Here is a 26,991-nt window from a genome sequence, read left to right on the forward strand (position 1 = left end):
TGAATTATTGGCCAAAGCAACAACAAATATATGCTTACAGTGGCAATAGTGGACTTTTTGGGCATATCCATCATGAGTGTGTTCTTGCAGTTTCAGTAATGTGTGTGGTCTTACAGTGACAGTACTGTTTTTATTGGTTGAAACCAATACAACTTTGGGCAACCCCTTCATTGATGTTTTCTTACAGTTTCCGTACTGGTATTTGGAGCAAAGCCAACACAAGTGTGCTATTACACTGGCAGAAATGGCTTACTTTGGCATCACCATTCTGAGTATGCCCTTAGAGTTGCAACATTGGCCTTACTGGGCAAATTCATAATAACGTTGTTTCTTACAGCGTTAGTGTTATTCTTACTGTGCAAAAGCCAGAATAAGTGTGTTCTTACAGTGGCAGTACCAGCCTTTTGGAAAAAGCCAAACCAAGCATGTTCTGACAGTGGCGTTACTATCATTACTGGGCAAAGACAACATTATTATGTTCTTACAGCAGCAGTACTGGCATTATTGAGAACCACCTCCATAAGTTTCTTCTTTTCGTGGCAGTACTGGTATTTTTGAGCAAAGCCAATACAAGAGTGTTTTTGTATGGCAGTAGTGGCATTAGCGGGCAAAGCCATTGCGAGTGTGTCGTTACAATGTCTATACTGGCATTATTGGGCAATCCAACACAAGTGTGCTCTTGTATTGGCAATAAGGCAATCTGTCGCCACAGCCAATATGAACATGTTTGTTCAGTATCAATACTGTTAATATTGGACACACCCAACATATGTCAGTTAACTGATATACATTTTGATCACTGGAATTCAGAAAATACATTGGAACATTATCTTGTGTTCTGCTGGGGTGCTGGCATCTATTGGATAGTTAAATGTGCTACTCCTCAGAACAGACAGAAATGTGCATGCTTTTTTTACACAAACTTTCGCAGGGCGTCTACTAAGAAATGCAGGCCTGAAAAGTGATGGCTGGAAGGTTTTGAAGAAATAAACAAAAACTGGGGCAACCTTCCAGACCATCAGTATTTAGCCTGCCACCCGTTTTCAGAAGGGAAAACAATGTATGCAAATCAGACTTGGTCCCACCTCAATTGCTAGCCCCCGCAGCCCCTTGTAAACAAGTAACTCCAGGCATGTTTTTCCTGTGTGTCATCAATACCCTGAGCTCCTCTGCATAGCAAGACCCACATCTCCCGTTGTGTGAATAGTGATGGCTGGAAGTCTTTCAATGAATGAAATATCACTGGCACTGCTCAGGGCAACCTTCCAGGCCATCTGCCTCAGCTTGCCATATCACTGCAGACGTGAAAAGACCATATGCAAATCACGCTTCCTCCGAGCCCAAAACCGGGACTGCATTCCCATAGTTGCAAACATGACCCATTCCAATCTGTAGGTTTTTTTTTCCAGCCTTCTGTTTTTTCTTTGAATTCTGGGATTTGTAGTTCTGTGTTTCCAATTACAAAAGTCAGAATACAGGTCCTAGAAGGCAAAGTAAAAACCAGGACTGGATAAGCACCTACAGATTGGAATGGGTCATGTTGTCAACTGTGCATACCGGACTGCTGTGTCACAACCCATCTGCAAAAGATGCTGGGGTTGCATTTTGAAATGCACAATTTTAACCCATTTTTTTTTATTCTGCCTGGGAGACATCAGATCCCTGCTCCCTCAGGCCAACCTTTTTTTGCTCTCTCCCTCGTGGTCATTGCTCTTAAATGATCACACTCCTACATCGAACGTATTCACCATCTGCCAGTGTTCAAAACATACCTTGAAGATGTAAAGGGCATTTCACCCGGGCCTGCGCATTCTCACCAAGGAACTTTCTGGAATCTTGGGGGCAAGTGGCCCACCGTTAGGCACCTTTGACTAGCACAAATGAGCAGAAAGTTGATCACTTAAAGACACACGTTTCTGGGAGTTCCATTTGAGTGCATTTTCACACTCTGCACTATGAACGTGTGCACGCTTTCCCCAGCGGCATGGTGCATGCTGGGGCGTTTCCTTCACGTTGAGAACTGCAGGGCAGGTTGCACGTGTAAGGGGCTGATGAGCTCTTTGGGGATTTGGGGGGTGCAGTGACATGATGCTGGGCTTCCCTTTCGACATTGCTGCATTCGTGTGCCTTTACATTCTCTAGTTAAAGGGTTGAATCTTGGCCACTTGTACATACAAGCCGCATATTTGCTCAGTTTGAGTTTGCCAGCCTGGGAAAGGATTGTCAGGTGACACATATTCGCCAGGACCCTGAAATAATTATGGAGCATTTCTGGCAAATACTGCAATGCCTGGTAGCATCACACACACACTTCTTCTGTACATAAGATAATGTTATCATGGATAGTTGGGCAGCCATGCCACTGTGTGGCCATTATGCACTTGCTAGCTCTGCAAAAGATCAAACATGACGACTGTTGACCAAGACACCTAGGTGGGTATGTGTTCTCGTATTGTGCACTTAACTGGGAGGCAAACTCGAAGATGACATCTGGCCACGTTGGCCGTGCACTGATTAAGAACAATTTCTGACAAATAATATGCATGGCTGCGACAGACAACAAATGCCAAGTACAACACATTTAATCATGGATAGTTATGCGTGCAGGCCACTTGTTTTCCGCTTACCAGCTTTGCAGGCAATCTAAGAGGACCATTTACCCTAGGAATGGAGGAATGCAAACGTGGTCCTCTCAAGAGTTTCCCCCATGAAACCCAAACTCATGACATGTTTCCTTAATTCTACGAACTGGTCCATCAAACTCCTCCTGAGGGCAGCATCTGATAGGTCGCAGGGGCAATATGTTAAAGTGTTTGCCACTCAGAATGCCCGCCTGCTCCAGGTAGATAGGGCCAGTAGAGCTGCAGCAGGACTTTGGCTTGGGACTGACTTAAGCCGTCCAAGCGCACCCCCCACCCCACACATCCCACCAACCTCCATATGATGTATGCTCTCAGGTTGCCATTGCTGTTTAATCCCTGCACGAACTACCCTTACTCAGCCACAATGCACAGTCAAAAGGTGACAGGTCTGGCTCACAAGAAACATTTCACAACACTACGGTGCGAAGTGTTGCTTGCAAGCTACACTCATGGGAACACTGATGTAAGTGCACCTGGTCCATGACTTGTCCCTAAGTGCTCGATGCTACAACTGCTCGTCATTAGGTGTTCACCACTTTGGACAAGTAGGCCCGCTAATCCAGGGGAGGACTGGCAACATTTGGCCTGGGGGGCAAGTTTACTTCTCTGGCCCATAGTGCAATAAATAACTCAAGCCCATAGTGCAGCGCCCCAACTTCATGAACAAGTAATCTCAATACCAACCTCCCTTCCTCCCACACATTCTCAAGTATATAGTAGACAATATTGCCATTACTTTCCTTTTATGAAACATATTTTTCAGTTATTTTTGTGGTTTCTTAGAGTGCCAGGCCCCTAGAAATTATCTGACTTACCAAACAAAGTAAATTAGAAGTATTTTGTTATTTCACCAGGATCATATAATTGGTGAAATGGAAAAGCTGGCATTTGAGCCTTTGTCAAGATGTTATAGTTTGTAATCGGAGGCGGTGAAGCTAAAGAATTCAGTGCTAGCTGAGCCATTGCTCAACCATGGTGTCTGGTTTTGCTCTCAGAGTCAAGCATGAGCTGTCATGACAAATGACCTGTACCTGGCGTCCTGCCTCCCAAACCGACAACACAAAACACATACATGCACCCTGTGTACCAACCCCGACGATGTAAGACCCTCTCTTGTCTCTTGCCTCTTCACTAGCATGCTTAACATACACTGTTAAACATGAGTTATAGAGTAACACGACAGTATAAACCAGTATGAGTAAGGCTTTCTTCCAGATAGTTAAAGAAAATAATGCACAGTGATGAAAAAGCGATTTGTTCAGGATCCCAAAATGTATGAAGTGTGGAAGGGGGGGATTTGAGCCCTGTCTTCCTGGTTCCACAGTTTCCAATTCAGAAAGCGTGGGAGACTATACGTTTTCTCGTATTCCATCTTCAATATTAGAAACGAAAAAATACTTTCTGCAACGTTGTTATTCAAGGGCTAAACTAGTCTACTGGTCAATAAATCTGGTTTTGAAAGCACCAATTTATCTACAAGGTGGAAGCCTATTAATCATTTGTGTCCTAAAGGGAACACATCTTACAAACAGACTAATATTATAATTATAATTAAAATATACTATAATACTATAATTTTAATCTTAGTCTGTACAATTGTGTGTACTTTCAAATGTCACATGATAACGCACCCTGAACAAATATAAAAGAAGTAGTAATTGAAACATATGCCCGTAAAGCAAGTATCCATCCATTAGCCAAAAAAAAAAGAAAGGATTTCAAGCCAGCCCCACAATAGAGCGCAGTGGCATGCAGGTCAGACATAGATCTTGGACAGACCGGCCAGAAACCGGCCCCCACTCCCCAGGGACACGATTTCGGCCCGGCCACAGGACGAAAGGCAGAGGGGCCAATCTGACCCGGCACTGGAGGTATGCCAGAAACACCACCTCTTCTGGTAGTAAACTTTGAGATGGGCGGATTTCCTGAAAAAATGCGATCGGAGCTGATAACTTTTTTTATTTAGCAGTATTGAAACATCCCCCCAACTCTGATCCCTTAGCTTGTAGCCTTCTAATAATGAATACCTGAATATTACATCTTTCTATGCGTTGTTTTCAACTATGTCCAAAAGTAAGTACCATCATCAATCCAGCAGTCATTTCTATAACCACTATATAAGTAACCTACATGGGTGATATTCAACTCTTTTTATATGAACACACTGGTGACCAAGAAATTCACCAGAACATATGGGTAGTGTTCAAGCAGATTCGAACCGAGGACCCACTCTAATAAGATATGGACCCTTATTTCCTTGGCAGGTATGAGTTGTGATGCACTACTGAGGATTGCAACAAACCCAGGGTGTATGCGGAGCAGTGGTGCCAACATTACTATGCAGGGTCACATAATCTGTTACTTAAATGCATACCTTGCCACTGTGCAGTTTGAACATGACCCTGCAGCCTAGACTTCTCTCCCTCTCACTCACTGTGGAGGCCCATTTGTAGGGGACATCCAGGCTCATTTACAACATTGCTGAAATCAAGACAAATGCCACGCCCCTTCTACAGAGAATCTGAGCCGGCTTTGCAGCATTGGGTTCCTTTGTGGCTGGCTAGATCCTGAAGGATTTCGTTTTTTTTCAATTATTTGCTTTACATTTTGGAACTCTGGCCCATTGGGCAGCAGCCCAGCCAGGCTGAGGCATTTGCCTCTTTGCCCCCCTTGCCAGTCTCCCCCTGCTCTAAAGAGGTCAACTCGTCCAACCGGTCAACCGCTTAATGAGGAGAAGGGGCCCCAACCTACCAGGTGAGGGGGCTGGGACGGTTTGCGTGTGGGGTGAACGCATGTGGGTGTGAGTTTGTAAGGTGGTGAGGGGGCAAAGGTGGGGGAATGCATGGTGGGGGTAATATGGGAAGTGTCAGGGGAGGTGTGGAGTTATTAGGGAGTTTTAGGGGTGCGTGTCTACAACAGTGAAAGGGGGCAGGGATGGTCGGAGGTGGTGTGGCACAGCAGTAGTGGGTGACAGAGTCTGGGGGATGCGTAGCCGGGAAGGAAAGGGTGGTGCAAGGGGGTTAAAAGGAAGAGAGCAGGTAGGATATTGGGGGAGAGGGAAAAGGGTATTAAGGGGAGATATAGGGATTCGTTTTTGGGAGAGGGGGATAGCGTTTGCTTATATGCATAACCTGTGGTCGAGCATTATGCCACTGCTCATAGGGATTAATAGGGTGCGGGCAGTGGGAGGGTTGCAAAATTGTGGTCGGGCATAAAACCCACGAGCAGGTTCTTGTCTACAAATAGACACACAACTGGTCCAACTAATTGCATAAAAGACATACCTCATTAGCACACATCCAGTATAACAATGAACAAGTCCGGATTCCAAGAATATCCCTGTGACATTATATCCAGTGGTGGACTGGGAACCAAAAGAAGCCCTGGAAATAATGTTCAAAGTGGCCCCATATTAGACATTTTCAGCAAGCCTAATCCTTTTTCTATGAGAACATCTGGATATAAAATAGGTTACCATGCAAAAGAGGTCCAGGGTTCAGAGGTCTAACGGGAAATCTCCATAGTTTCCTGTAAGCACCCCTGACTGGATCGTATCCCAGAAGTGCTAAGAACTGGTTCATTGGACAGCACCAGCAATATTCATTATTTCTTGTTAGTTTTTCAAAGCTATTGTAGTGGGCTGGCAACAGCTTGCTGCTTGACATTAGCTGTTTTCCAGTAAATATTCACAAATCCATTGCCTTCATGCCCCTCTTCTTTCCAATCGCAAGGTACCTGAAAATGAAAACAGGGCCTGTCTGAAGTTATAATAACAGGACAAACCTTTTTGGATTTGGCATTCGTTTTATTGAGCAGCAAGTATATAAAGCTGTCACTGAACAATCCAAAGTGTCGGGTGCAGGCGTTTAGAGGTTAAAATAAATGCAACTCTTAGGTTCTCTATAGCAGCAGACGGACACATGTAGGCAGCATACATTTAGGAGGGGCACGGTCTACAGGCTAATGGAAATATTCATGGGTTTGCTGCAGCCTATGGTAGACCCTTCGGGCCATGAGTTACCTGCCAGGCATGGCTCACTTGTGACTGACCTTTTCCCCAGCCCTGCTGGCCTTCCAGCGGCATCGGTCTTTAGAAGGGGCCCTGTATTGCTGTCTAAGTCTGACCCGATAGGCTCCACCATGGATTGGCTCCTTAATGCCATCACAGAATCCACGACAAAGGGTGGGACGCGTCCTATGAACTGCCATATAACGCCTCTGTGGAAGGTCCCTCTGTCCCCCGTCCGTCACTAGGTCCTTTGGGTGTCGATCTTGACAAGTGTCGGGGTGGCAGAGGCACGATGGTGCGGGTGCTGGCAGCGGGGGGCTGGGGCTGGTAACTTCTGCGTCACTCGAGGTAGCGGTTGCTTCTCCCATTCTCCCTGTGTAATAAAAAAAACGCGATTTACTTCATATCTACTCAATGCACTTATGGCAAAGCATCAGAGGTCACTATTTTGAGAAACATAAAGGCCATGCTCGTCTTTCCATTTCATGTATGTGCTCGTTTATTCATTTACTCATTGGGACGTTGTAAAGTGTCAACTGCAGCAAGTCACTTCGTGGCACTCGCTGAGCAAAATGGAAGGGCCAAGGGACAGCTGGCCATTCACATGCTCCGGAGAGCGTTGGATCAGGGAAGTGCAACTAAATGAAGAGCATACATACATAGGGCCTGATCACAGATTCCTACATGACAACAATACGCGCTGCTTTTGGGAGACGCTGGTCCATCCAGGTTTTAACTTTGCATTCTGGGACTTGCAGTCCGGCGTTTATAATGGGACAATCCATGACTACAAGTCTCAGAATGCAAAGTTAAAGCTGGGCTTGGAACAGTGTCTCTCGAATGGAATGGATATTGCTGTCATGTATGTTAGTTAATCTCCTCTCGAAATGCTGCCAAACAGCATCACTAGGAAAGGAAGCTGCACGAAGCATGTGCTCATTTGAAGGTTCCACATGAGTCTAAATAATGCAGACCCTTCCATCATTGCCCATCTTGGAGACACATAGGGCGCTGTTGGGTTTTCATATTAAGGCATGTGTAATTACCACATGCTGTCTTTGCCGCATGCAGTTAATGCTTTTGTGTGGCAGTAATTACTGGTACACACAAGCTGGCAGAATGGAAGAGTTTCATCTCTCAAACTCTGAGTTTGACACACTGGTAAAACATCCAGTATTTTAAGAGTCCTAACGTTAAAGAAAGGGTAGAAGCCTTAGTTAATGAGCATCCATTAATGCCACGGCTCATTTTAAGCATTCGTGTGGCGTAGAGGAGAGGCAGAACGCAACTACTGTTTCCGATGCCTCCTTCCTCCGCGCCATATAAATGCTCCCGCATTTGCTGTTGCATGGATTTTAATGGCGGTGCAAATGTCGGAGATCCCTATGGAGTCGGTCAGCTTTACGCACGAGCATAAAACAGGCGGACCCCATTGGCATCCACTGTAATGCTGTCTGCCACGCGCACATGGCAGACAGTATTTCCAGTTACAAATGCTCAATGTCGGACATTGTTTATTTTTTACTGTGAACACTTCTTACCATGCGCTCATGGCAAGCTCTGTTGACGAATGAAAATTAGACGCTCTCCGACATGTGAGCATGGCAAAAGTAAACGCTGCTTGGCATGCCAGCTTGCCAGGCAACGTTTACTCACTTATCACTGCAAAATATACCAGAGACCCGCCATCAAATTACGTCTATGAGCAACATGAGCTCCCAGATGCCTTATCACCAGCACCAAAATTGCCTTTGCAGCCATAGTCGAAGAAGAGAACACAGTAAGACAGAGCGCCATAGGGTGAAGGATACCTGGAAGTGAAACATGAGACTCAAAAAAAGTGCCAGGAATCCTGTGTTGGAAAACCGGTGATGCAAGCAAGGGTTGCACGGCAACGGTGGGAGGACAGGAGAGGGATGGCAGAGCTAAGAGAGGTAATGTCAATGCTGGCTGGGGCAATGCTAGTTACTAAGGATGACCGTTTTTTAAAAGAGGTGTTTATTTATTTATTTAATTTATTTATTAGCTTCCTAATCAGTCCCACCTTCCATGCACTAGCATATGACATAGCAGGCCACACCATGAACATCACAACCGCTTCCTTGCACGGTGGCCGGTATTGGTGTGGAATTGTCTGCTATTTCTGCCTATTTGTTATGCTACGCTGTATGCAATGCTTTGTTAATCGTATCCTGCAAGTCCTTTCTTTATCACCACATGTTTTCGTATAGATTAAGGAGATGGAGGGCCAGGTTTATTCCCCAAGTAAAGTGTACAGAGGGAACCGCTTCCATTTGAACTTTTGTGCAAAAGAGCAGTTTGTGCAATATTCGTAATTTGCACCATGTTGCAGAACATTGAGGAGTAAAGACGAGGCAATTTCTGCCTTTACTCTTCACTTTTCCACTACACAGTGGAAAGAGTAAATGCTTCTTCCAATTAACAATTGCTGGCGGAAATTGATTCCTATGGAATCAGCCTGCTTAAGCAGTTGGTAATTTCAGGAAGATTCCAAAGGAATCCATTGCATTAACACCATAATTCAAATCAATGCTAGCTTAATGCACCTGAATTGTGTGGCGATGTAGACATTATGCCCTCACTGCTGTCCAACTCTGCCATACAAATGCACAAAGTTCGGCTGATTGGAACAAATAGTGGTAAACACATTTGCCAGCAATTTGTATGAATCTGTCTCAGAACGAAAATGCCCCATGTGTTCTTATGAGGAAATTAATGTACATGGATACATCAAATCCTGGGCAATTGATGAGAGGGCGCCTTGAAATAGAATATGGGAAATTGACAGTGGACCAGATGATGGTAGGAGAGTGGTAGGACGCTAAATGGGTAGAATAAGCACAAACATGGGAAGAGAAGGAGTATGCACAGGGCGATGCCATAAATATATGCAGTGGTGGAAGTGAAGCTGGAATGATGGGGGGCATTCGATGGTCAGAATAACGCCCTTCTCCAACATAACACTATGGTCTCCTGGAAGACAGCCACACTGGCCAAAGTGCTGCAAGGCCATGCTGATGGCAGGTAAGCACTTTACAAATGGCACATAACAGTTACACGAACTCTACTTGGTCTGGACTCTCACTGTTTCATGTTAAACCACTCGTGATTCCCTTCCATTGCCCAGGCTTCTTTGAACCTGCTACTGCTTTCTAAGCTGCTACTGCTCGTGGCAGATGACAGGGTGATGCTCTCTCCGAAATATTACAACAAGGCACTCCTGATCTCCTCCTTATTTTAAATGAGAACTAGCGTCAATCATATTGCTGATAAATATGTTCCTTGGGGGTCGCTGTGGGTGCATTTGTCTCCATGTTACTTAGGCACAGGGCTTTTTTTTTTAATCCGGATTTTTCCTTTGACAAATCATTGCATTCTGGGTAATATATTATTCATTCATAGTGGGGGGAAAAGAAAAAAAAAGTGGTTTGCAGGTAGCAGGGGAGAACAATTGGTGAAAATAACAACCACCGGTTTTAGCGGCAAGATGCCTAATGGAGAATGGCTCCAGTGTATAAATGTCGCAAATACAAATATAAAACACATAGGGTTTGCAGTGGAAGAGATATAGTCAATTGGCCTCATTTTGAGTTTGGCGGTAATTCGGTGGTACATTTGCCATATTCTTAGGAAATTAAATTAACATTACCTCCACTTGTTCTCATCGAGTTACCACAGAATTGCAAGTGATGGTCATTTCCCATTTTTGGAGTCCTTAGGACTCCATGGGAATTTTTGGCAGATTTACCACTGTCAGAGCAATGCCTGTGTTATTGTGGCTGGCAAATGGCCTCATGTCCCTTTCAGAGAATTCTGGATTTTTAGTCAGCAGAAGTTTGCAAAGTAGAAATTGAAGGATACAACGTGCAAAAAGAAATAAAACACTTTCAGAATGGAAAGTGATATCGACTGAAAAGCCACAGCATTCTTAAGGTACGATACCATACATTACACAAGTCCACTTGGCACGCATACATGGGTTAAAGAACGTGCAGCTGTAACGTAGTCCTAAACAGGATTAACAATGGTGTCACTCTGAAAGCAAGAATTTGTACACATGACCTAATTATGCTTGGAACTTTTGAACTTTATGGGGGTTATTTTGCCCCGCCCCGGACTTTGCAGAGAGGACTGCACACGCATTCACTTCCGTGCATGCAGTCCCCTCCAAACTATTTCATCCTTTTTATTAGGGTTCGTAAATTTGGCAAGGAAATCCAGACAGACCCTGTTTAATTTATACCAGTGGTCCCCAACCTTTACATTGGCAAGAGCTACTTGTAGTTATTGGCCAATAGGCGTGAGCTACTGGGGTGGTGAGGTGCACGAGCATAAGAATGTGTACCAACATTTTGCATGATCTTCAAAAACATAGTTATTAATTATTTCTTCTTAGTAGCTGTCTCACAAATATTGTCAAGCACATCCGAATGTAAGAAACCAGTCAGGGCGGGACATTCAATGTGATGGCTGACACTGCAGGCTACCCACCAGTGCTCAGTAACCTGGTGTGTAGCTTGAAACAGCAACATAACTCAGATATTGTCAGACAAGATCAAAGTTTTGATATCAGGACATTCATCTGAAAAAGGCAGATTCGCAGAGATAGGCCATCACATTGGCTGATAGTGAAGATATCCTCCTTGCCTTAGTGTTTACACCTAACTGCACAACTGACATGGCAGACATACATTCAGAGCAGTTTTTAAAATCTCTTACAACAGACTAAGCCACTGGAATCACTGTGCTCTTCTTCACAATTGCACTATCTATAAAAATACATTTGGTCTTCATCAAATAATTAGAAACTTTGAAGGATGCCTCACCCAACAGGTCACAGAATTGAGCCCAGTATTAAAAAGCCAAAGCCTAAACATTTTTATGTCAAAATAATTGGCAAGTTGGAAAAAATAAACATGTGGAAACCATGTAATCAAGTGATATGCAAACAAAAGTGTAAATCACAGGGCTAAAATAGCATTCAGTTTTTTAGGATTATTTGAAACGTGCATGAATATATAACAACTACGCTGCAAGACACTGCCCACTGCTCTACTGAGGCGGCCAGTGGGTGCTCTCTTTCCTCTCCAAGAGGATGACGAGAGTTTTCTTTGCCGACTTTGTAGCAGAAGAATATGTTCTGGAGTGTAGGGTGTCCCAGGGCTCTTGCCTATCCCAAGGCTTTTAAACATTTTTATTCTGCCTCTTTTCAGTTGCCTGGATCTGGAAGGGGTTGGATATGCAAATTATGCAGATGAAACTCAGTGTCTCTTTCCCCTTTCCATCAATCATGAGCTTGAGTCACAGGCCATTAATAACACGTATAATCGCATCCATCATTGGATTACTACTAATGGCCTGGTACTGAGCAATGGGAAGATGGAGATAATGTCAGTAGGCACAGCCTCCAAACTACATAAATCGGATACAGCGTATGGCTCTTTTAGAATCTTTGACTGCTTCTTAACAACACTCCCCAAAGTTAAAACTATAGGCCTTATACTGGAGTCAGAACTTACTATGAAATCACACGTCAGTAGCCTGGTATCTTGTGCTTCCAACTAAGTCAAGCTACATGTACAGGTGTGACCTTTTCTTGATAAGGCAGACAGCGAAACACAGGCCCGTGCAATTATTGGATCTTGCCTGGATTACTGTGCCACTCTTCTGCAGGGCATTGGAAAAACAGAGATGAATCAGTTCCAGGTGGTCCAGAAAAATGCAGTTAGGGCAGTGACTGGCTTGTGCCGTATGAGCATGTTTCTGCAGCAAGATGATTACTTAATTGTCTGCCAATACAGAAGCAAATCCAGTTGCATGCCTGTCTGTAGAGCAAAAGTCCAGCCTATATAGCCAAAATGATTAGATGGTTGCCAGCTAGATGAGCACTATGTACCAATAACACTGGTCTGGTGGAAACCCCGGTATCCAAACTCTCCCATGTCCACAATGGCTGCTTTTCAGTGGCCGCACCTGAACTCTGGAATGCCCTCCCACCGGATCTTAGAGTGGGTAGGGCAATCTTGACTTTTAGGCGCAGGCTAAACACTCTGTTATTTGAATAATTTAAGTGTTTTGCTCCTCTTCTGGCTTCCCCGTCTTGGCTGTCTTAATTGTTCTTAATTTCATTGGTTTGTCTGTTGCTTGTCTTGTCTCTGCGCATCTATGCCCTTGAGCATTCTTCCAGCGCGCTACAAATTAACGAAATAAATAAATAAACACAACTCAACCAGACAATATATGAATCGTTATATTAACATTTTGAGCAAAGAGTATGGTTGTCGAGAGGGGTGTTTTATTCATGATGCAACCTTTTGCCCTTTAAGAAGGAGGCAGTATCACAGATAATAGCTGCCCCTCCACGCAGGAATCATGCAGGTCATGGTGTCTGGTGCATTGGCACATGGCCATGCCTGGCTCACATGTACAGCTCTCGCAGACATATTAGAATTTGTCATGTGTAGGAAATTACTTGTAAATTGTATGGTTTTTTGCCCATTTGCAAAAACAGTGCTCATAAACTGCACCATTTCAACCAAGTATTTAAAGTCTGACAATCCCCTGCCAGAATGCAAACATATGCATACAGGTTCCCCACAGATCTCTGTAGATGTCTCGGTTTGTGTACATAGCCAAAGGGGATCAACCCCACTAATTGTTCTCCCATCCAATGTCTCTCCTCAATGTTCACTGCCTGTATTCACCACCCTGTTTTGTACAGTGCTCTGGTACTAGGTTTAAGCTATATGAATCCTACACATATCAAAATATATATCAAAATATATACATACAACCCACTGCTCACTTTTCCCACCTAATTACTTAATTTGTACTCTTTGTTTGTAAAAAATAGGCTGAAACAGAACTTCCAAATCATGTATTAAAATGTCCAGGCATTGATAGGACATGTCATTTTGCATTCCTATTTAGTGTTATGAATGTAAGCGGATAAGCACCAGAATACAGTGCAGCTAGTAGTTTTCCAAATTTACTTAACAATGTAAAATTGCAGTTAGCACTTGAATTCCTTTATTGGATACTCACCTCCATGTCATGGCAAATTCCATATTAAGTTATAAAACAGTTGGGGTGTTACTGCCTTAAAACAGAGAAGTCTGTTTCTTCAAAGAAAACAAATTATTCACAGTTTTACCATAAACAGCAACATGTAACATTAGATGTACCCTTTTCTAGCAAATTGGGACTCATATGTGTGTCTCTTTTCCAACACACATACACACACATGCTGATGAAAAAATGATTACTGCTGTAGCTTTATTTTCCCCACTCTGATTGAAACCCACAATACCGGCATGCAAAGTAACACTAACTGCAAAAAATCTAAAGATTCACAGTGAGACTGAAATAATTAAAGCCCCAGCTGTGTTTTACATGGCATGCAGATTCATACACCCCTTCCCTTTTGTAATCAGTGATCATTTGCAACTCTTGGTGACAATGACCACTACACACATGTCCCCATTTATTTTTGTTATTGATAGTTAACCCCTTATTGGACACTGCCCCAAGCCCTTGAAACCCAGATGCAGCCCCTCCTCTCACTGTGCGCCTAGCTTTTGACTGCTTTGCAGGAAGAGAAGCGAGGGGCATGTCAAGGGGCTCAAGGATGTCAGACAAAGAAATAAATGCACAGTGTTCATTTTGGTGTCTGATGCAAAGAACTACTGGGAAACCTCAGGCAATCTACCAGTGGCTCGCAATCTACTGGTTGTAGACCCTGGATGTATACCATTAACACAATTTATCATGAATGCCTTCTGACATCTCTGTGCATGGCGAGGGAAATTTACATGGATTTGTATGAAATCTGCAGGCTTTGAGAAGGTGCGGATTCCCTAGGAATCAGTAGCATCTCCACCTACATCCAAACTGCATGCAGGTGGAGATGCAGTCGGATTCCTTACAGAGAGTGGATTGGGGTGGTGAAATCATAAAGTTTGATCTCTGCCCCCACTCTATTCTAGGGGTTCCATGTAATTTCACTGACCCCTCTTTTTTATGACGGGTATTTTGCCGCTGGAGTTTTGCCGAAAAACTTCATCAAAATGTGTTTTTCATTATTTTTGGGGTTCCCACTCCCCAAACCCCCCGTAAATTATATTTTTTTATTTACCCTCCCCCAACCCTTTATTTAACCTTTCCCACCCACCCCCACAAAAATTTCAGAGGAGAAATTTTGCAAAAATCCTGTGGCAAAACACCTGTCGGAAACAAGGGTGTCAGCAAAAGGACGCAATACCATATTAGGAATACAGGAAAACTTAATTTTTGTGAGAAGCATGAATAGTATATTTTGTGAATGCAATTTACAAATCATTTGTAAGGCCCATCAGGAGAGAAATAATTATTTGTGTATTTTTGCACCAGTTTTATGCAGCAATCCTCAATAGCTAGACGAAGAAAAATAAGATCTGCATGTGTTTTGGGCTGTTGTTTTGCTGAAATCTTGAGACTCGTGTATTCTTCAGCAAACATTTATCATGCCCACTCATACTTTACATAGCAGGGAAGTTGAAGAAAGATGGAAAGTTGTTATTAACAGGTGGTTCTGACAGAGGATTTATTCCCATAAAGATCTGTAATAATAACGCCTATTAGTGTAGTGCCTTAAAGCGTGAGTAATGCGGCATAATTTTATATGATGTGGCAGTATTGTTAAAATTAACATATGACTCATCATCTTTAATATAGATAAAACATCTTCTAAAGGAATAATGTCATAGTGTACATTTGTGTTTTTTAACCTGAGAAGCAGGACTTCTGGGTGCAAATGACCATCATTTATAGATTTAAAAATGTAATTGTAATGTTTTTATTGAGCATGAGCGTAGCTTCAAAAAGCAGTAGAACACAGCATGGGTTACAGGAATACTTTAGATGGTTATGGGGGAAGAGTCCCTGCAACATAGCATCAATTGCTATGTATCAGAGTCTTGTCTGAGCTACCGGTCAGCACCCCCATTGAATATGCCATGAGTGAATTTGGCATCGACACAGCTAATATGTCTTAATAATTCAACAGGCCATGTATTACAGGAAGCTCATGAAAAAAACGCGCAGGCACCTGGAGTGCCACTCTATTAGCTTCTATAAATAACCTAACAGCTCTTAACAAACAGGCAGCATGCACACACAGGTGGCTGACTGGAGCTAGGTAGGATGCAAGAGTAGGCAGTGGCCGCAGGGATGGATCACAAGCTAATTACAAGCAACTGTTAAAATGTCAGGTAAAAACATACGATCAAGAGGAGATTTGGGTCAATTTGGCCACTAAAAGTGCAAGTAGTAGTAATAGTAGTTTGTCATTTATATAACGCCTTTTTCTCATTAGTATGGCGTCAGCATGCTTGTGAGTGAATGCCCTTGGGACCGCATTCCAAGTATATAGAGTGTTGGATAGAGTAAAATGTGGTTGCAGATTGGGGTCAAGATAAGGGTTAGGTGCATGGCTGTGCTCCATTAAGCAACCCAAGATAATCAGGCATGTAAATGGGTGCTGGGGGAGATCAGGAGATTTAGAGCGTGCGGGAGAACATTTGCTATGTGACCAGCTTGACCGAAATACGTTGAAGCTGCATTCTAGTGCCAGGGAATTTGTTATGTGTCCAGCTGGACAGAATTTCATTGTAGGTCATAGCTGCAATCTGATGGCTGTTGTGCTTCGTGTATTGGAGTGTGTGTGGATGCGAGCGCGTGTTGGTTGGTTGCGATGCCTGTGGCTGATGTCCATCTGGTGGTGTTTGACTATGTACCTGAATGCTGCACTCAGCGCTTTGCTTCAGTGTTGCTGAGCGAATTCGAGTTGTCCTGACTGACATTAGCACTTTACAATGCATTTGTAGATGTTCTGCCTGTCAACAAAGCTGTGACAGAGGCGGCATATGGTACCGTGAAGAGAGGGAGAGGGGGAGAAAAGAAACTTCAGGTTGCCGCAGGGAATAACCATCTTTTTAGAGCCTTTCTGAGGGAGAGGAAGTCTTTATTGCAGTGGATGTGTAATGGTTGTAAGTTCCATATGGTGTGGGATTGGATGGAGAAGGCAGATTCTTCCATTCTGATGGAATTGTAAGGGGGATTATGAGGAGGACCGCAGAACCAGATTCAAGCTTTCTGGTGGGTTGGTAGCGTGTGAGCTTGTCCTGGAGGAATTCTGGGCTAGCATTATGGATGGTGCAGTATGTGATGCACATGAACTTGAAGGACACACTTTGTCTGACAGGAAGCCAGTGTGGTACTCTAAGTGCTGGGGTGATATGTTCTCTGAGTGAAAGGACAAGGAGGAGTCTGCATGTGGAGTTTGGATTTGTTGAAGTTGGGAGCTGGTAAGCTGGGGTGCCTAGATAGAGGGAGTTGGCATAGTCTAAGTGGGAGATGATGATGGCAAGGATTGCAGCTACTCAGTGTGGATAGGAGAGGCAAAGGAAGATTTGCCTGAGGAGGCGTAGGTGGAAGTTGCAGGTTCTGGACACAGTGTTGATGTGGTGACAGAGTGATAAGTCTGAGTCCAGCATGTAAACAAGCTTCTTTACAGAGGTGGATGCCGGGGGTGGGGCTCCTACAGAGAGTGGCCAACGGGTCGGCTTGGGAACGAGGGATATTTTACTGCGCATTAGGATTTCAGTTTTGCCAGAAATGAGGAGGAGGAGGAGGAGGTGGTTGCTCATCATCTAGTGCAGTGGCGGCTGCTTACATAGGGTGGGGGGGTGCCGCCCCCCCCCCACCCAGGCCCCCCAGGAGTGTGCAGTAGACTGCATGCAGAGAAGTTCAAGTGAGAACATCAGTGTTTCAGAGCGGCAGATTAATTATTTAAGTATAAATAAATAATTACTCTGCCGCTTTGCAATTGAATCTTCATGTGGCTGGGCCTGCCACAGTGCCATCAGAGGGGCGCGTCCCATTTTACAGAGCTTTTGCAATGGTAAAGTGCGTGGAGCTTATAGCTCCACGCACTCTACGTAAACATCCTCAATCTAGGAGGCTGGCGGGGCGCTAGAGGGATGGCCCAGCCAGCATTATAATCTGCGCGCAAACAGCGCACCACCTGGATGATTGACCTGCGTGGGTAGCAACAAGTTAAAGGAATATTCTTCATTGGCTGGTGGCCAGCCAATGACAGAGTGTGGTGTGGGCGGGTTGGATGGCGTCTTCTCGAGGGTTCTCTCCCTTCTTCAATCACTTTGCTGCATCTGAGCTGCCCGAGGGAACTTCCACAGCAGAGCCTACTTGCTTCCCTTGACGGACGGATGACGGTGCAGGGTGCAACCTACCTGGTAAGTGCAATCCGTCTAACTTAATTTCTTCGAACTAACTTGCAGCACACAAGCCAACTAAAGTGTGAGGTTACTTGTAGGCCCTGGCCGAGACCAAGAGGCATTAAGAGTCTTAGGGGCCTGGCTCAGCCTACATGTAACCTTGCACTTTAGTTGGCTAATGGAGCCGCGTCGGCATGCTTACTGCTTATTGAAGATTGATTACTTAATAGTCAATCTTCAATAAGGGTGCTGATGTGTCGCCGACGAGGACTTCAGTTTTTGTCCCTGCAGCAGCCTCCTGGCCTTCATTCACGGCCAGGAGGACAGTGCTCTGGGGATGCTTCCCTCACCCCCCTGGGCTGTTGGTCCTCCTGATTATGTCTCCCTCCCTGGCCCTGTAGTATAAGACGGGAGGAGGGAGGGGGTGTGCTCAAGTCTGCTGCTAAAACGGAGACTTGAGCTCCCCCCTCCCTCGTCCCCTTTGAGTGCCATTCCTGTAAGTCATATAGGCTATAGAGCTGTGCGGTTTGAGCCCTGTAACCTTTTGTATGCGACTCGCTTGCAAAAGGTTACGGGGCTCAAACCGCAGAGCACCTCGATTTTAAATGCTTTAAATGCTATATATATGACATATGATACTTTGGACAGGTGGTGTTAAAAAAAAAGGAAGAACACACATAGCACAATTCCAAGAATCATACAGTCGCATCGAGGAGCTGTGCGGTTTGAGCCCTGTAACGGGACTCAAACCGCAGAGCACCTCAATTTTAAATGCTATATCATATATACATAAAATAAACCTTTTGCATGCAAGTCGCATGCAAAAGGTTACAGGGCTCAAACCGCACAGCTCCTTGATGTGACTGTATGATACTTGGAAATGTGCTATGTGTGTTCTTCCTTTTTTATTGTTTAGTAAACCAGCTGTCCAAAGTAGCATGTTGCATGTTTAGCGAGAAAACGTTCTGGAAAAAAGTATGTTAAGACTTTTATTGTCGCATTCAAATATAGTACTAATTGTAAAAAATGGTGTAAACTCGTTCCATGGAACGACTCAAGCCTAGTATTTCACAACTCAAGGGCACTAAATCTGCCATCATGCCATGAATAAATGAAGCCTACCCCTGCCTAACCGGCCATATCTTGCTGTATTATGTGCATTGTTGGATGAGGCCTGTGTCGTCCCACTACACATGAGACGTTTTGGGATATTTGCGACCTTCCTCTGTGGCTGGACGAGAGTGAGCAACTCTGCCTGTGTTTCCGATTGTATTCTCCCGTGTTTGCTGCTTAAAAACACAATAGGGAGACTTGTGCTAATCAGACCATTACCTACTCCCACAATATCGTGGCAATGATTTCCCAATTGTGCACAAATAAAATGGAAATCTTGTGGCAAAGGTGTGCACACTGTGCTGTATTAGCTTTTTGAGGGTTTTAGCATGGTTGGGTCACATAGTTCCTGCTATAGAAGATACATACACACAACAGTTTCTACAAGTCTTATTGTCATCCAGCCACATCAAGGTTACACACCATGGTTTTGAAGCAACACGCCCATGGACAGATAATTCATTTATTAAGGATTCACGATCGCAAAATGCGTTGGATTTTTCTTTCGGTCCTCTTGGGAAATGGATTAATATGGGCATGTATTCATTAAAGATTTTTTTTTTGTTTTCTACCCATCAACGCTTAGTACTATTTTCAATAATAGTGGGAAACAATAGCAACAATGGTGTGTACCATAATGGGCAGTGACATTACGCGGTAGTGCTTAACTATGAGTGTCTGTATTTCTAGATTTCTTGACGCTGTCAGAGCAGTCACACGGACAGAAAGTCCTTATTTACAAGTGTTTGCGTGTCACTGTCTGTGCTTCCAATCCTTTCTGGAGAGGTGGGACAAACAAGATGAAAGGAATTGAGTTTCGGTGTGAGCTTCTTAAAAACAAACCATTTTCTTTATTATTTGTTCTTCCCCGCCTAGGTGCACGCCAACAATTTGGACATTTGTCATGGAAAATTTTGTGCAATTTGTCTCGATGGAGTGGTTTGACAAAATCCATAAAGCCACAAAACCTCTGTGGAACATAATGCTTTCATAGTGTGCCCTTTAAAAATAAAGAAACATTCTCATTAAAACCAAACTTACTGACTGATATAAAGGAAGGATAAACATGTTTGTTTTTCACCAGTCTACTGAATAGTATGCAACAGTTTTCAAAATCCAACTTCTTTCAAACATTATTTTCCTCTTAAAAACAAAAATCTTTTCATGGTATACGAAGCCAAACTAAATGCTACCTTGGGCCGGGAAGATAGCTCAGGGTGAACACGTTTGTCTTGGAAGCAAGACAACGCAGAGTAACACAGGTTCAATCAAATCGCAGTCCCACTAAGAGACTGTTTTCCGGTATTAAGTGCGTTATAAAAGATGCCATTAAAGCAACTGAACTTGCAAATGACACTTGTGAATACTATGGCAATAGTATCCAGTTACTGCTGGCCGAACAACAATATGAAGTTCGTATACTTCGAGCTCAGTCACAAGGAAAATAGGCTCTTTACAATAAAGGCAGTGCTCCTATTTTTCATTAGGTGTGTTTTGCTTATGTCCTGTATATATCACTGCATCTGTGATTAGCATCCGCAATATCATGTGTGAAGTCATGAGAAGTGCATGACAGAGGTGAGTTGTGGTTGACATGCAAACCATAACTAGCAGAGAATATCTGTAGTTTTTAGGGTTTGCATTGCAACCATAACCTTCATTCAAGTAAACATGTTTTGACAGCCATTAGAGGTAGGACAAATGTTGCATTAATTAAGTGGTTAACAAGTCATATTTTATCTTAGTTTCTCCCCTTTCAGAAAATGCCTAAAATCCCACCTTTGTAAGAGGATGAATGGATATGAATGCCAGCAACAGCATGAGAAAATTATATTTTTACATCATTACTGGCTAGCTATGTAATGTATTTCTTTATGCATACACCATAGTACCAGCTTTTCTCAATACAATCTGCTGAAAGATACACCATCAAGCTTGCACACGTACGAATAATCTACCACCATTAGTATGTAAAACCTAATGCTTTTTATGTCATATTTCGCTGGGTTTGGACAGTAAATTGCACATTTTGGCAGCCATTTTTCAAAATATTTTGCGGGGGAGCACCCCCTGCAACCCACTTGGGTGGTGTGGGCTCGCCCGCTGCACGCGCTCGCTCCCAATTCACCCTTCAAAATGTACGACCCACCAGCTTTCAAACTCACTGTGGTCGATTTCAGCGAGGCAAGAGGCGAGGTTGGGGCAGCACAATGATTGGGGGATCTTGAGAATGATAAGGGTATCATCCGTGTAGCTATAGCAGGTAGGTTTACAGAGAGAGTGAGTGCCAGTGAGTGCCAGGAGGGCACTAAGGTAGAGGTTAAAGAGGAGAGGGGACAGAGAAGCTCACTGTGGGACCTCTTTAGGAACATAGTGAGATGAGGAGGAGAAAGGGGGACGAAGCATGATTTTGCAAGCAGTTGAAAAGGAATGAGGATATCCATCTTAGAGCAAAGTCTCTGATGCCTAGGCAGTGGAGTTTGACTGTGAGTATGGCATGGTCAATGGTGTTGAAGGAAGCAGATAGGTCAAGAAGGATGAGTGCAGCACAGCCTTATATGTCTGCTGTTCTTTTAAAACCATACCAAATGGACACAAGAGGGGATTCTGTTCCTTAAAGGGGTCTGAATCCAGGTTGGATGGGGTCAAGAAGGCAGTTAGATTCTGTGAATAGGTAGAGCTGCTTTGAGGCTTTGCGGTCAAGTATCGACTATATTAACACACAGTTTGAGGCACCCTCGCTAGGACTTTACCTACGCGAATGTCCCAATTCTTCAATACAAATGGATTATATAAGGTTAAAATATCTAGTGGACATGTTGGATAGAATTGGAACTTGTGTTGGAATTCTCAAAAAACAGCACGCGTGATGATATTGTGTAGTCAAGGTAATTGAACCAGCAAAACATCTGAAAGGTTTGTGCTCAACACGTGCACTAGATAGGACGCAAGTACTACGGGCATCTGGACAAACCATTTAGTTGATGAAGAGGAAATCTGGCAGTGTTTATTAGAGGGGAATGACATTAGTTTCATTTACCACGTGACTGCTTTCTGGAGGGCCATAAAGTGTTAGCTAAATTAACTAAACACCGATGTCCCGAAAATTGGACCAACTGCAGGACTGTTCTGATGCTTTGTTAAGTGGCATAAAGGAAAGGCTCTATGTTGAAGTAGCTTACGGGTAACCCTGAAGTAACACAGGGCTTGAAAATTGAATATTTATAAGGGGGATTGGTAATATTCATGTCTGGCTTCTGTGGCATAAGGTTATAAACAAGGAACTTATTAAGGTCGAAATGAGGCATGTCTGATGTTTTATGAAAAGCCTATTAAATATAGGTTGTATTATAATTTATAAAAAAAATAATTGCTGGCATACAGCTGTGCCAGACGGGGCTACTTCGCTGCTCAATTTTTCTTCTCAAAATCCCTTTCTGCAGACCGCTCAATTTTGCACTGTTTTGGGCTACTTTTCAGGACACAGGGAATCACTTGAAAAATTGCACACAAAAAACATGTACTTTTATTTTACACTATGCTTTTAGCCATATATTTAATATTCCTAGATTTAAATACATATTTCAACAATACTTTCACAACCAATCTATGTATGACAAAAGCAAAATGGGACATGTTTTCAGGGTGGTGCGGTCGGAGGATACTGCATGGGTTGTTTTGAGGACATTAAAGCTTGGGAAGTGGTGGAGGAGGGGCAGGTTGTTCAACGATGCCAGGACCACACTTCAGTCAAGTGATGAAGACAGGATTTAGACAAGAGTGCAAGGCACTTGACCAGATATCTCAAGTCTAGTTGGTAGAATTAGCTGTTGATGTTTGGCTTTCAATATTAATATGTTTTATAGAGATGTGAAAAGTACACAAATAATAATAAATCAATATGGAAATGTCTAGCCATTACCTGTCACATTGTTAGTCGATTGCGCTGTACCACAGAGTGCTTGTATTTCTCTCATTCTTTTTAATATCTGTATGAAGCCGCTCCATGACATTTTGGTAGATCGCAGAGCCTTTAATCAGAATTATGCAACGGATACTCAAATCATGAACCTCCAAAAAACATGGCTCATATCCACTTTATTTGCAGTCAGATTTAGCACTGGATGGCTGATAACTTGTTGGGTCTAAATCAAGAAAACAATGAAATCATGCTTGTTGCATCTCCCCATTCAATCACTAATGTTTTAGCAGGTTTTCCTGAATATATAGTCGCAGAGCACGCTATAAAGGTCTCAACTAAAGAAAACACGTTACGCTTTATCTTGGAGTCTGCCCTTTCCCTGGACTGCCAAGTAAATAGGGAAGGGGTATATGGATCGATCCAGGAGTTGGGTGGATCTGCCTGAATGGCTGAAGTGGTAACATTATGCCCTCTCCAGAATAACCAACTGTTTAGAGGCCCTGAAGACTCCATGAAAAAGGTGCCAGCAAACATCTAATCTGGGTGAAGCCCCAGTTGTCACTTAACCTGAAGCCCAGACTTCAGAACCAAGGTAAGCATATCCCATCACATGGGGATTAATGACGATTAGAATCCCAATTGGCTCTCAGGAAAGGAGGGCATGAACAGGGCCAGGCATGACTGCGTCAGGCATTGCAATGCTTGGTAATGCACACAAGAGTTAGCAGGCCCCCCCCATTGAATGGCTGGCCCCCTGCCCCAGCGGATTGGCCCATGAGAGTTTTGGGTGTAATCTGAATGGGCAGAGAGACTAGATACTTGCTAACAGGATTTTGTAATTGTAATTGTAACTGGTTATTTATAACGTGCTTAATAGGTTTCTAAGCGTAGACCCGCGGATCGACCATGTGTTGCTCCGCGTCGTCCTGCTTCCAAGGCAAGTGTGTTGCCCCTGAGCTACCCTCTCAAGACATAGTGAATGAGCTGGGGTGCCGCTGCACAGCTTCTGTCCAAACATGGTCCCTCCTTAGAGAAATGTACTTCAACTTCAGACTGGAGCAAAGCAGGAAGTCCGTGTTCCTTATGCCCTTTTTGTGGGTCTGCCACTAATCACCTAAATCCAGGCTGGGACCCTTTAATTCATCAGCTTAACTTATTTTGACCTTGTCACCTGTGAGCTGGACTAAATAACACAACTTCTTGGAAATGGTGGACAATCATCATTTAGGTCCCCAAGGAACAAGGAGGAGTTGCACGTCGGGGATAAAAGAGAAGAAGGCGTAAGATTGGCAGGGATTGTAGGGGGACATAACACAGCCTAGGCACTGCAGAAGAGACCAGGCATGTGTTCTGCACTTGTGTGCATGCTAGCGAGACTCCCAGAGTCACTAATCTGTGCATGGAAGATCTTACCGATCACAGAGACCATTGGGGGGGGGCATCCTCGGCACTTTCCCAATAGATAACCGAGCTATCATCAGAAGAAGACTCCATCTGGCTGGTGCACATCCCCATCCTCACTTTGCCTTGTGTCATGACAGCCTGACCCTATGCCGTCTCAGGCATCCTGCCAGATGGCAGCTTTTCCAGGTGTCACCTCATGGGCACCTTTCCACTTTAGGAGCATCTCCCCCTAGACTGATACCAAAGCCGAGGGGGCAAGGGTAGATATTGCAACACCGAACAGACACTATCACCAGAACTGCAAAAACACACTCCTAGGAGCTATTGCAATTGAGAGTGAGCTGGAGATGGACTTTATTTTGTTTCCCCTTATGTGGCACTGTCCATGTTGGCTGTATCCACTTACAGGCGAGCACATTATAACTTGGGACATGGTTACCCTCAGTTTAGAAGTCAATAAAGTTAGATGCTTTTATTGTATTATTTATTCAGTTCTATTGAAAATATTTGATTGCTATCTTGAGTCCGGGCATGCTATAATAGGTTACCTCATCTGTGTCCATCCGGTGCCTTTTATCTCAGGAATGTTTTTGAATATCAAGTAGGGACGTACCATATTGCTCAAAAGCATAGGGGTCTATTGGCCCAAACATTACTCTCTTTGAGACGTGCACATTTATTGAATGGAGGCAATCTCTACAATTGCCCTAAAAAAATACAATAGGATGACATGAATAAATAGTCCAATACAAATCAATCATATCACACACTATGATCAAAATTCCAATGACATTCAATTAAAACTATAACCTACATCGAAGACATTTTTTAAAACATAATGCAAGAGAGGAAGATAAAATGTGCTGACTTTAACTCAATTACAAGAAAACAATTTCAGAGTGTGAAGTATATCTCAATATAAAGATAAATACAAAATGCAGAATGGGAATCTGGCAAAACTAATATATGAGGGTAACGCTATGCAGACTTCCCTACCCCAGCATCCTTTTACCATCGGTAAAAGATATTTCTTCCTAAATTTTGAACAAACACTAGATCAAATGAAATGTGTCCTCCCTTGTAAGCCCATTAAAGGAAAATCTTTTTCCAAATAGTCTAATCCCGGAACTAACCCTGCTTCCTTTTATGAATTACAGGTTAGGCCTTAGGTGCATTAGAATGGCTCCTTCCTCATACTTTCAAACCACATCAAGTTATTCCTCAGACCAGTTGTGTTTTTTTGCATAAGATAAAATGTTATGCTCTGTTTCCTTGCTTCCTTAACTTCTCTGTTACACATTCTGGATAAGAATTCTTGTGTGATCTTCCTGCAATTATCATTGTTAAGAGCATCAGGTTTGCTGTGTTTCTCCTCCAGTTCAATTCATTATTAATATGAGCCAGTCAGAACTACCTTGAATATCAGAATTCAGGACATCTTCTACTAACAATTGAGACAGATGTTCATTCTTGCAAAGTCTTGCCCAATAAATTACTGGTGGCAGAGCTATGCAGTCCTCAATATAGGTTGGGCCACATTCAAAGTACAGGTAGACCGAAGCTGTCATTGTTGCAAAGAAGCAAGATGGGCCGCTATATACCTGAGTCTGTGATTTTGGAAAGAATCTTACTATGTACATTATATTTAAGCATGTGTAGACAATTATATATTCAGAGGGAAACCAGTTTCCCTATTCAGCTGAAGGCCCCTAACACAGTTTAGTTTAACCCATTCTGGCATGATTTGTTTGGACAGTGCTGAGAAAAGACTTAGGGCTCCAAAATGGAAATACCTAAGGGGTCTGCATGATTCAGAATCATGTAGACCATTCTAGTTATGCGTGCATACCACATATGGTAAAGGTAAATCTGTTTGGCAGTTTTAGCAAAAGTCGCAAGGCCAAACTTGAAGTGACCCAACAAACCGCTACAAGGTATAGGTATTCATCTCAATCCCATCCTGACAATGCTGATTAAGCCCACAAAACATACTTTTGTGTCACGTTTACTGTTGGATATACCACAATACTGTGACAAAATGACTACATCCCTCCAGGAGAACAAGGATGGGTAATGGCTCAACTGCCTACTCAGCCCTCCCACAATCCTACAAACCACAGTGTTCTGTGGCACCTTGAAGAGACTGTTTATGCTCAATAGAATTACAATAATGATCTCAAACCAAATAATCTGGCAGACTCAAAGACTATGGCAAAGTACTACTTCATTGTCAATTTAATAAAGTAGGAAGATCTCACAGACATCGACTGATGCATGCACACTGACATATCAGCTTGATTACATGGAGGTCTTATACCCCAATATGCATCATCTATGACGTCATTCAACGTGGCAAAATATAAAACCTATCAAGGGAAGGTATTGGTTAAGGGAACATATCTACCTATAGACCATATAAGGATTAGTACATCATTGGCTACCCCTTATCTGTAGGGCACACCTTGAACTGCCTCTAAATACGCATATAGTACTGATTATAGTGAACAAAACAACAGTGGATAGGTCTATGTATACATTGCATGTTAGGTTGTCCCTCTGCTCCACTGATTGGTTGTCATGCCATCCCAACCTTAGACTTGTGGTTCT

General features: G+C 43.3%; 1 protein-coding gene across 1 annotated transcript in view; it reads right to left on the reverse strand.

The window, feature by feature from the left end:
- Positions 1-6,426: 6,426 nt before the first annotated feature.
- Positions 6,427-26,991, reverse strand: part of DBH (dopamine beta-hydroxylase) — a 648,743-nt gene continuing 628,178 nt past the window's right edge. Inside the window, exon 12 of the mRNA XM_069609630.1 lies at positions 6,427-7,024. Within this exon, the coding sequence (XP_069465731.1) occupies positions 6,893-7,024 (132 nt within the window). The 3' untranslated portion in view covers positions 6,427-6,892. The remainder of the gene's footprint in view (positions 7,025-26,991) is intronic.

This window comes from Ambystoma mexicanum, chromosome 8 (assembly GCF_040938575.1).
Source record: "Ambystoma mexicanum isolate Mex_15411 chromosome 8, UKY_AmexF1_1, whole genome shotgun sequence".
Lineage (NCBI taxonomy): Eukaryota > Metazoa > Chordata > Amphibia > Caudata > Ambystomatidae > Ambystoma > Ambystoma mexicanum.